Source organism: Terrapene carolina, unplaced genomic scaffold, assembly GCF_002925995.2.
Source record: "Terrapene carolina triunguis isolate 2854851 unplaced genomic scaffold, T_m_triunguis-2.0 Scaffold189, whole genome shotgun sequence".
NCBI classification, from domain to species: domain Eukaryota; kingdom Metazoa; phylum Chordata; order Testudines; family Emydidae; genus Terrapene; species Terrapene triunguis.
In genome coordinates this window covers 9,906,178-9,917,811 of record NW_020664540.1, presented here as the reverse complement: position 1 = coordinate 9,917,811, position 11,634 = coordinate 9,906,178, and the positions used below count along the sequence as shown (strand labels likewise).

At 47.5% G+C, this 11,634-nt stretch overlaps 1 protein-coding gene across 1 annotated transcript; it reads left to right on the top strand.

Moving 5' to 3' along the window:
* Positions 1-984: 984 nt before the first annotated feature.
* On the top strand, positions 985-11,106 carry DACT1 (dishevelled binding antagonist of beta catenin 1). The gene is made up of 4 exons (XM_026654260.2): positions 985-1,533; positions 4,176-4,308; positions 5,430-5,585; positions 8,359-11,106. Exons 1-4 carry the CDS (start codon positions 1,174-1,176, stop codon positions 10,200-10,202), a joined length of 2,493 nt encoding a protein of 830 aa, XP_026510045.1. The 5' UTR covers positions 985-1,173; the 3' UTR covers positions 10,203-11,106.
* Positions 11,107-11,634: the final 528 nt, after the last annotated feature.

The window sequence follows — 11,634 nt, the reverse complement described above, 5'->3', positions numbered from 1 at the left end:
GATCCACCTTGAATTCTGTCCGTAGTTACTATCACTCACTAAGTACAGTAAATAAAATCAATTCATGGGGAAGCCAGCATGGTGTCTGGAACTTTGCTTGTGAAGGGGGATGAAAGGGGAGGGGATAGAAATAAGCAAACCTCCTCCCTCCCTCTTCCTACAATCCCAGGCCATGGCCTGTGAGAGAGACAAGGTGCCTGAGGTCATATCTTTTAGTGGACCAACTTCAGTTGGCGAAAGAGACAAGCTTTCCAGCTCCACAGAGCTCTTCAGGTCTCCTGTCCTGGAACCAACAGGCTCCAACAACCCCGCAAACCCCAGGCCCTGCTCTCTGTTAGCCCAGAGCTACAAGTGGCACTAGGCGCCCTGAAGGAGGAGAGAGCAGGGCTGTGGAGGATGCTGAGCACCTTAGGGCTTGTTTGCAGGGGAGATTTTCCCCAGCTGTACTGATGTAGAGTTATAGCAGTATAAGCCCCAGTGTGGACGCTCTTATTCCAGTAGAAGTGCCTGTTTCCCGCGGACATAAGCTACATTGGAAAAAGCCACTCTTGAACTGGAAGAAGAGTGTCCATGCCAGCAGGTATATCTCTAGCGGTGTAAATGCACACCAGCCCCTACGAAGACCCCAGAGAGATGGACAGTGCTGAGGGTCCCATAGCTGGGCCCCACCTAACAATGGAAGGTAGCACCCAGCCTGCCCAAGGGGGGGGGTTGAATGGGGGCTTTAGTCGCCTGAGCTTGTGTGTGAGGGGAGAGGAAGGGGCAGCGCAGGCCGAGAGCAAGCGAGCAAGAGGGAAGGGGAAGAGGGGAAGAGGCGGCGGGGCCGGGCAGGGAGAAGGGGGGCGCGGAAAGGGGGAGGGGAGAGAGCCACGGGGGTGGGCGAGGGGAGGCGCCGCGGAGCGTCAGTAGCCGAGGATGCTGCTGCGGGGCTGAGCCGGCCGGCGGAGGGAGGGAGCGGGGCCGGCGAGGGGCGGTGGCAGTGGGGCGGGAGGAGCGGGCTGGGCGCCCCTGGCCCATTGCAGCGGCGGCGCTGGCAGCGGCAGCGCTGCGCTCCGGCTCCCCCCTGCTCCGCAGCGGCTCGGAACCTCGCGGGGCCCCAGCCTCCCTCCGCCGGCAGTGGCAGCTCGGAGCCCCGGGCACCCCCATGCGCTGAGGGAGGCGCCCGCCCCGGGGATGAAGCCGAGCCCGGAGGCCGCCGCCGCGGCTAAGGAGCCGGAGCCCGGGCAGCAGCAGGCGGCGGCGGCGGCGGCGCCCCGGGAGCCCGATGCGCGCTGGAGGGAGAAGGGCGAGGCGGAGGCGGAGCGGCAGCGCACCCGGGAGCGCCTGGAGGCCACGCTGGCCGGGCTGGGCGAGCTGGACTACCTGCGCCAGCGGCAGGAGCTGCTGGTGAAGAGCCTGCTGCTGAGCCCCCCGCCGGGGGCCGCCCCCAGCGCCGCGGGGGCCCGCGGGGAGCCGCCCGGGGAAGGGGACGCCCAGCGCAGCCTGGAGGAGAAGTTCCTGGAGGAGAACATCCTCCTGCTGAGGAAGCAGCTGGTGAGCGGGGCTGGCGAGGGTCCCGGGCTGGGGGGCGCATGGGCGAGGGTCCCGGGATGGGGGACGCGGGATGCGGGGGCGCACGGGCGAGGGTCCCGGCCTGGGGCGCGAGAGTCCGGGTGCCCGGCTGAGTCTGATCTTTCCCGTCGCCTCCTTATTGCTCCGATCGGGGACCCTCTGTAACGGACAGACCCCCTCCGTGTGTCTCTGATCCCCCCCGCCCTTCCCCCTCCCTCTCGGGGGGCTCTGCGGGCTCCTACGGGTGCCGGTGAAACCGGCGAACCCGCCGGGTGTACCTCCTCTGAATTGGTCAGTGCCGGTGTGTGTCTGGGAGGCAGGAGAGCTGCAGACTCCCGGGGCTCACAAAAGCAGCCCGGGCTGCTCACAGCGTGATCAATTGCCCAGCTTCAAATGCGTTTTTTTACCATTAGGTTGAACTGCCTTTCGGGAATAGCCTTCCTAATCCGGTGTCATCCCCTGAGCGCTCCTCACCTTGTCCACATTGCATCTGCTCCGGTTCTTAATTTGAAATGTGAGGCTCAAGTGAAAGCGCTTTGCCTAACGGGGCAAGAATTCCTGACGCGAAAGGAGAAGGCACCTCTTGATTTAGGGAGCCGTGCTTGGTGGAACAAGCAAGCTCGTTTCTGCAAATCCCTCCATGTCCTGTGCTTTTTAAAGCAAAAGAGAGAGCGGGTAGGAAAGACTCAGGACGGTGCTGCAGAAAGCATTTATTCTATTGAATTTCTATCAGAGCTGTGGCCATGGTGTGTCGCTTTCATTAATGTTCAAGTGAGAAGAAAGGCTTGAACTAAAATAATGCATCAGCTGACTCTTACCGTTGATTTTGAGAAATGGGCTTGGAGTAAATATATTTGCATTAGCCATATAAAATAACTAGCAACTAGATACGAAAGAGCCAGAAAAATGTACCTAACTATACTAATCCTGATCATTGCTCAACAGAGCAACTCATAGGCATGAGGTGAGAAGGAGTTTATCCTTGGTTTGCTACAAAAGAAATAGATTCACTCATTTTAAAAAGCCCCTGATGCAACCTAGCGGTGCTCTTCTACTGCCTGATCCACATCCACTGAAGTCAAGGAGTGTGTCTGCTGACTTGAATAAGAGTTGGATTGGGCCCAGAGGCTATCCTGAGACTTTAGTGGGAGCAGTGAGTGCTGTGCAGTTTTCAGGATCAGGCCCTTTAAAATAGGGATGCTTTTGTTGAAAATGCGCTTTGTAGCTTGTGGGGGAAGAGAGAGCTGGACGTGAAACGGCGGATCATTTTTCAATGAAAATAACTCACAGCTGTGCATGGCATTCTTTGTGTCACAGTCATGGTTCAGCATTTGTGCATATTGGCTCTGACCAAGGGAGAGGTTGGATTTTTGATGTTCACTTGCAAATCTTGATTGCTTTTGTAGGTTTTTTCCCATTTGGTTCAGTAAATGTATATAGTAGGGTTATTTCCTTCTAAAAAGGTGATGTGACTATTCAGGAATTATTAGCTGCCAAATGGCCACAGTAAAGTAACAGGAATTATTACTCGGAATTGGGGGTTTGTGGTAACACTTTGATTTGTGCTCTTGACATTCCAAATTTGAACCAGATGCACTATTCCCAATACTACTTTAGAGGGGGGCTGGGTCAGTAGGTGGCGCAGTGAGTTCCCGCTCTAAACCTGTCACCTCTGCAGATCTGGGTTGGATCCAAATCCTAGCTCATGTCAGAAGTGGAAAAAGAACTTGCTTGCCCTTCTGGTCCCAAGTGGTAGTGCATTGTGCTAGTCTGTCTAGCTCAGTGGTTCTCAACCTATTTACCATTGTGGGCCACATCTGCAGCTCTCTATGTGTTATGTGGGCCGCATCCACACAATATATATACTATCTGTATGGCTCTGAGGATGTCACATGGGCTGCAGCTGTGTGCTGATTGGGCCACAGGTTGAGAACCACTGGTCTAGCTTATGCTATTAGCCTTTCAGTCTTGGGCCTGATCCAACACCCATTGAATCCAATGGAAAGGCTCCCCTTGACCTAATGGTTTTGGGATTGGGCCCTTTATGAGCATCTACACTCAGAAACCCATCAGAATACTGCTGGGTGCAATGCAAAAGTGTATGTGCCCGTGTGTATAAAAACTGATGCAACTGGACAGATGATGGATAGATACGGTTGTAGTATATGTGGAGAAACTGATTACACTGACCTTGGGTTAATGAGCTTCTTGCAAAATCATTATTTATTGCCCATTGTATATCATCAAAATTACCTTCATAAATAGCTTAAACAGTCTTATTACAATAATGTAATACAATTGTAATGGGGGAAGAGAAGGGATTACTTTTCCTACTTATTGCATTGTAAAATTAATGAAAGGACCCTGATTCTGGCTCCTGTAATCTTGCCTTATGCTTTAAGAATATAAGAGTATGATGCTCAACAGAATGAGAGAGACTGGAATTAAATGTCTACATTATAGTTCAGTTGAATTTTTATCCTGAACTTCCAGGCAAGATTTCTGTTTTTTGTTTTTTTTAAAGAACTGACATGGAATTTACAAGCTATTATTCTTCAGATGATACTTGTGGCCCATTTGTTCCTGGACAACAAAGGTGACGTGTTGCTTTTCTTGTTTTCCAGAACTGCTTGAGAAGGAGAGATGCTGGTCTATTAAATCAGCTGCAAGAACTAGACAAACAGATAAGTGATCTAAGACTGGATGTAGAAAAGACTTCAGATGAGCACCTTGAGACAGACAGTCGGCCAAGTTCAGGTAAGCCCCATATGCTGCAAAATGGGTCCACCCAGCAATCGGTTATAAAACTGTCCAGAACCTTCAGCAATGTAACAGTTGAAAATGATAAAGGGTCCACAATATGGCAGTCAGTGATGGTACAGTGGGACCAAGAAAAATTCAGCTGCCACTGGAAACATTACTGACTTCATACAAGATATTCGGAGGCAAATGTCAGGACTATTGAGAACATGCTGCACAATCATATGTTTGATTTTCAGAATGTGGGTTTTCTTTTTAATAAAAATAATGCATTAGATGAAGCTTTTTCAGAATGCTTTATTTCTTTTATTGATGGGAATTGGGTTGCAAGAAAAAGTACAGGAAGGAAGCAGCAACAGTGGCTAAGGAGACTTGTAGACGGACTCGTAGCCAAGTAATACTGGTAGAATGGTTGTCAAGAGACCTAATATCCTGTTAAATGAGCTTTGAAGGCAAGTACAGCCAGATTTCTCTTAGCACAATCTGTACAGCTTTTAGTTTCAATTTGGCTTTTAAAAATTGTTTGAGATCAGGAGCGGCGCCAGGGTTTTTGCTGCCCTAGGCGGCAGCGCTCCTCCTCAGTAATCGGCGGCAGCTCCTCCTCTGAAGCTACGTTTTCGGCGGCGGGGGTCCTTCCGCTCCGGGTCTTCGGGGCACTTCGGCGGCGGGTCTAGTGAAGGACCCGCTGCCGAATTTCCGCCGAAGACCCGGAGTGGAAGAAGCCCCTCTGGGCGGGCCTGGTTCCCGGCAGCGTTTCCGCGGCCGCTTTTCTTCCCGCCCAGAGGAATCGCCGCCGAAATGCCGCCCCCCACATCCTGCCGCCCTAGGCGACCACCTAGGGTCGCCTAGTGGAAGCGCCGTCCCTGTTCGAGATATTAATATTTCAAAGGCTAAGTGACATCCCACTGCCTTATTTTCAATAAACAGAAATTGTCCCAGTATTATAGTACTACTGTATAGTACAACTAATCTGGATGATTGAATGAAATAGTATAAATTGTTTGAGATCCAATGAGCCAAAATACACAGAAACTCAATTGCTTTTCTAGGGGAGGGGGAGGGGAATTCTTTTGCATAATGAACAGAACCTAAATAAACCCAAGTTTTTATTTTTATAGGATTTTATGAGCTGAGTGATGGGGCCTCTGGATCACTTTCCAATTCCTCTAACTCAGTCTTCAGTGAGTGTTTATCCAGTTGCCATTCTAGCACCTGTTTTTGCAGCCCTTTGGAGACATCTTTGAATATCTCGGATGGACGCCCAAAATCTGCAGGTACGGTAAAAGCTGGTATAATACATCATATTCCAGCACGTGGCGTTGGCTTATCCGTTGAAATGCTGCATTGGGGCTAGCAGGGTCCTATTAACTCTTCCTTTTTTCATTTGCTAAACTACGTGTTCATATAAAATAATCCAAAAAGACTTTAATGACTGATGTTTTTGTCGCATATGTGTGGCATGGGGTATAGATTTCACCCGCCACTTTTTCAGTCATTGGTGTGAATTGTGGGCACCTATAAACACATGATCAGCTCTGATATTTTCTACCCAGTAGAGGGCAGTGGTACATATACACACAAGCAAATTCATTGTATAACTTCCTATCACTTCGTTTAGGAAACAATTTTTACCAAAGTAAAAAAAAAAAAACCCTGAACCAAATTCATTTACGGGTAGTGCATATTTGTGCCTATGAAAGCGAGCGACTAATAGTTTCCCAGCTCTAACTGCTTTCCTCAGCACATGGACAATGGTGATGAAGTGCGTGCTGAGTTTGTGTGGCCTGGACAAATGGCCATTATGAATAATGGAAAAGGTTTCTCTCTCTTTGGTGAGGGGAAGATGGATGTTTGAATTTCCAGTTACTCTAGTCTAAAGATGTAAATCTCAGTGTGTATGTGTGTTCTAGTTATATATTGAGGCGGGTTACTACAAGATTTCTGTTGCAAGAATCCTCTTATTTGTTGTATAGGTCTGGAAAAGGGTTAAATAGGACCTTGTTTCAGTTTCGATCCTGGAGGCTGCTTACAAACAGACATGTATTACTTGGTGTTCAGAACTTCCATTCTGCAGTGTCCCACTCCCCCCAAGCCTTGGGTTCCTCCCCTCTTCCTCCCGCACGGCCCCCTTTGCCTGACTGGAGCTGCCTTCCCCCCCCCCTCCCCCCAATATAGAAGTCAAACTGCTTATGAGTGAACTTTTGCATTTAGGAATCCAGAGCATAATCATTCAAGTTTGTCTGTCCTAGAAATGAGACTTTGTAGCAATTCTGAGATGTTGAGAGCTTTTCAAATTACCCTCTGACCTGCTTGATGCAATTTAAATTTCCCTATCACCAATCTATAGGTCTTCTTTATCAAGCATGTTTAAAAATAATCCCGCACAAAGATCTACAGCAGATTACATTGCTGGTTTTCATTATACAGAATGGAAATATAAAATCTTAACCAGATTATGGCAATCTAGCCCACTTCCCACAGTGGCATGTTTCAGTGAAGTCTTCTTGACAATTCGCTGTGAATATTAGACTGTAACAGAGAATTTAAGAAATACTGTGATATGACCTACAATAAGTCAGCTGTTCTCTTCAGATCCTGATAGCCCCTTTCTTGCTCTCTGAGCAGCACTTCCTCTCCTATATAGTCCCACTGACATCTATGGGAACTGTGGGGGCTAAGCATGTTTGATAAAATCAGCCCTCTTACTTAGGTGCCTAAATATGGCCTTAGTAAGGCATTCACATTTGAACATTTTGACCTAAGTAACTAGCCTCCGAGGATGTCTCTTGCAGGGCTGGGAATAGAACTCTGTTTCTCAACTCCCACGCCTGTGCTTCAGTCAAAAGAGTCTTTGTCTTTGACATCCCCTCCCCCCAAGAAGATTCTCTTATGAGTGTTCTTCGCATCTTGATCATCTTTTCCTGAACGGAATCTGATCATTTTGAAGCCCTACAAAAGCAATTCCAAGTAAAAACGGTGGAAGTCCATGATCAGCCTGAAGTTCCTAAAGAAAAGGATGGTTAAAATTGCCCTTCAGCCGACTGTTAACAATTTTACTGGTGTAATTTGTTTGTTCCTTCTTGGTTAGTTGTGGGTTTAGCAGTGCAATATATCTTGTAACACACATATCCTCGGGCTTTCTACAGTTCTGTGTCTAGCAGTTCATGTGGAGGCTGTAAAAGTCAACTGTAGAATTCTAGAGGCCTCTGGTACAAAGTGGAAGGCTCTCTAAGGCCAGCTCTACACGGCTTTTGTACCAGTATAACTAAGTTGGTTAGGGGTGTGAATTCCTTTTTTTTTTTTTAACCAGCATAATTATACTGTTACAATTCCTAGAGTGGATACAGTTTTGCTGGTATAAAGGCACCTTATACCAGTATAGCTTATTCCCCTTCCTATACAGGAATATAAGGGCTAGACAACACTACATAGGCTCCGCTGCTCTAGCTATATCAGTATAGCTGAACCAGCAGAGCCTCCTAGTGTGGACATAGCATATGCCAACAGAAGTTTTTCTGCCTGTTTAGCAACACCATCTCCCTCAATGACGTTAGCCAAGCTGTCTGCTGTGGTGTTGTAGCCGTGTTGGTCCCAGGATATTAGAGAGACCAGGTGAATGAGGTAATGTCTTTTATTGGATCACTCTTCTGTCGGCATAGCTGCGTCTACACTGGGGGTTTTGCCGGCATAGCTATGTCACATGGGGAAGTGTTTTTTTTTCCACACCCTGACTGACATAGCTAAGCTCGAAAGCTGGTCTCTCTCACCAACAGAAGTTTGTCCAGTAAAAGACATTACCTCACCCACCTTGTCACTCTAGTAGCTATACCAACAAAACATTATAATGTAGACCTGAGAATAAGCATCTTTATACCGGTATAACTGAATCCACACTAGGAGGATTGTAGAGTTTCAACTATATCGCCCTAGTTAAAGCGGTGTGGGTGTAGACCAGGCCAAAGTCTTCAAAAGTATCTTTGAAAAGACTAAATAAAAGCAGAACTACACAATGGCAGCATCTTTAAACTCTTTTCAAATGCATTTCAGATCTCATAGGCTGGATGGATTATAATAAAGAAGGCCAGCACGAGGACCCGGCATCAGGTGCTGTCTGTCGTTCGCACTCCAATTCCCTTGATGTGGTTGCAGATGTACATCCAAAGTATCAGTGTGACTTAGTATCTAAAAATGGGAATGACGTGTACCGTTACCCCAGTCCCCTACATGCAGTAGCCGTGCAGAGTCCAATGTTTCTTCTACCAGTGACTGGTAATCCCTTGAGAGAAGAAGAGAGACGTGGTTGCAATGTTAATGATGTTTGCATTGGAGCTGAACTAGACTCAGTAAAAACAGGCAATTCCTTTCTCCCGCAGAGCTCATGGTCTGTATCCTGTCCTTCAGCCAACAAAAAAATAGATGGTTACATCTTGAGCCTTGTTCAGAAAAAGACACATTCTGTGAGGACTAACAAACCAAGAACAAGTCTGAATGCTGACCCCACAAAAGGCATTTTGAGACATGGGAGCATGTGTGTTAGACAGACCGCGGCTGTTTCACATACTAACATTGTGAACCTGAAGAATTCCAAACAAGCATGTTTGCATTCCAGTGGAACAACCACTTTGGATAATGGCACCTTCTCGTCATTAAATCAGCGGTCAAAAGAATCTAATGGGGAGCAGCTGGAAAGCAGGAAGGTGCCTACGGCTGCAGCCTACCCACCAAGTGCTGTCAATGAACTTCAAAGCAAACATCTGTCAAGGCACGTCAAACCAGCATCTCAAGAACTAAACTGGTGTCCTGTAGCTACGACAGGGGATATCCCAAAGGAAAATGGCCAGCTCTTTGCTACATCTCCTAAAGAAAGTCCTGGTAGGCATACAGCACTGCAGCAGGAGAATAAAGTGACCCAGCCACCCAAAAAGCTACTGCTAAAAAACCACTTGCAAGCGGCTCACCCCACTTCACTTCCTTTGGAGGAGAGGCCCACGTTGGATTTCAAGAGTGAGGGCTCTTCCTCTCAGAGCCTGGATGAAGGCTTGCTGGTTAGTGCTCAGTACATACCAGCTCAACAGCAAAGCCTTAAGCTTCACAAAGGCACCAAAAGTGTCAAAATTCTGAAGAGCTCTACTCTGAAACACAGGTCCCACCTGGCCAGCCTGCTGGAAAGCAACGCGCCAACCATGCGTGAGAAAACCAAGCCAATTGGCAAAAAGTGTCGTTTCCCTGATGACTTGGATACAAATAAGAAACTTAAAAAGCCCTCTGTGAGAGGGAAGAAAAGCAGCAGTTCACAGCTGGAGCCAAGCCTCCCAAGCAGGCAGACTGGCCTCCATAAAACTGTGATCAAATCTCACGGACATGGCCGAGAAGCAGTTGTGGCCAAACCTAAGCACAAGCGAGGAGATTATCGCCGGTGGAAGTCATCGGCAGAGATTTCCTACGAGGAAGCCCTGAGAAGGGCAAGAAGAAACAGGAGAGAAGCCGTAGGGGTCTATTCACAAGTTCCCCTTCCGTACGTCAGCCCCTACGCTTACATTGCTAGTGACTCCGAGTATTCAGCAGAGTGCGAATCCCTGTTCCACTCCACCGTAGTGGACACCAGTGAAGATGAGCAGAGTAACTACACCACAAACTGCTTTGGGGACAGCGAGTCCAGCTTGAGCGAGGTGGAGTTCGTTGGGGAGAGCACGACGACTAGTGACTCCGATGAAAGCGGGGGGCTTATTTGGTCTCAGTTTGTCCAGACTCTTCCTATCCAAACGGCGGCCGCTCCAGAGCTGCACGAAAATGCAGCAAAGGCCTTTGTCAAAATTAAAGCCTCGCATAACCTCAAGAAGAAAATCCTTCGCTTCCGATCTGGCTCTCTCAAACTGATGACGACTGTCTAATGAAAGGACTTGTCCGCGTGGAACGCGTCTGTTTCTACTTAAAGAAACAAGGTGCTTTTGTGTAAATATTTTCATAGATTTTTTTTTTAATGCAAATATTTAAAACTTAAGGTAAATTATGACATGGCTTCAAATCTTGGGTGGATACTAGTGCCTTTTCATGGAAATAAAAACCATTATATTAGTTTTTTTTAAAACCCTGCCATTTCAGTGGTGACAGCTTCAAGTGCATAGTATCAGAAGGCTTTGAAAAATAATAATGTTCCCAAGAATGGATCTTCCTTGCCTATTCTTTCCAACTCTGGGTCTTGTAATATCAGGAGATCAACAGCTTAAAGTCAGAAGTGGAGGATCCTAATGTTTGTTCTTATCCCTTAATATTTTCTGCTCTTGTTCCTGCATGTTGACCATGTCCCTCCTTTTGTCTGGCTGGATTTTCTCTTGTAAACTCTTCTTCTTGCAACCTCCTCCCCCTCCACGTGTGTGTTTGTACAGTGCCTAGCACAATGGGGTCCGGGTCAACAACTAGGGCCCCTAGGTGCTATGGTAATACAAATAATAGAAAGGGCCCTCGCTTAATCTCCCTCTTGAGTTGCCTTCTCCAAAAGGCACTCTGCTATGGATGACCTCAATGTGCATCCCATGTGTGGGACTCCCACCAGAGTAATACATTGCTCTCCAGAAGAAACCATTGGACCAGCTGGGAAAGGCTCAGTAACTCTTCAGTATATTGTGTAAAAGCGCTTTTTAAAAACATATGCATGTCATGTGCATGAATATCAATAGTTTTAATATTCCTGTCACTGTCAAGTTACTGTACATCACAAACAGCTGTTTTTATATATCCTTGTGTAAATTAATAACACATCATATGCTGTAATAAACAGTCTGTTTTAATACTTTTTTTAAAGTTTGTTACGTTGCTCTAGAACCAGCGGTTGGGACCACCCCACCGCTGCCCCCACACAAAGGTACACGAATGTGGCCATGTGACACTTGCTGCATCTGAACTACACAGTAACTGAGGCGAGTTTGAGGCGTTCCTGTGTTTGGAACGTGTACTTTGAAGTGGGAAAGGAGAGAAATGGGTCAGTCATAGCTCAGGGTGGCTCAATTTTTTCTTTTAATAGTGAGGATTTGTGCGGAGCTGGATGGGATGTAGGCGTCCAGGCATAAACCTTGCTCTGACACCTGTGAGTTTCCTGCCCTGCAACTTTGGCAGTTTAATATTACCACTGCCTGTAGGGGGCTTGCCATATTAATTCTATATAACCAAGTGACAGAAAGATACCAGTCTCCCTGACATACAGCAGGGCCCCCTCCCTGAAAGGACAGGCAATCCACTCCAAAAAAGTCATGTCCACCGGGAGATGGGCTTGCAGGAAGCATGGGGAGCAGCAATTGGTTTTGCTACATGTGTGAACCAGCCACC

Bases quoted from the DNA above. Each gene is read 5' to 3' on its own strand.
- DACT1 (XM_026654260.2), top strand. From the start codon at position 1,174: ATGAAGCCGAGCCCGGAGGCCGCCGCCGCGGCTAAGGAGCCGGAGCCC. The intron at 4,309-5,429 runs GTAAGCCCCATA...TTATTTTTATAG, and splicing joins AGACAGTCGGCCAAGTTCAG to GATTTTATGAGCTGAGTGAT. The intron at 5,586-8,358 runs GTACGGTAAAAG...AATGCATTTCAG, and splicing joins TGGACGCCCAAAATCTGCAG to ATCTCATAGGCTGGATGGAT.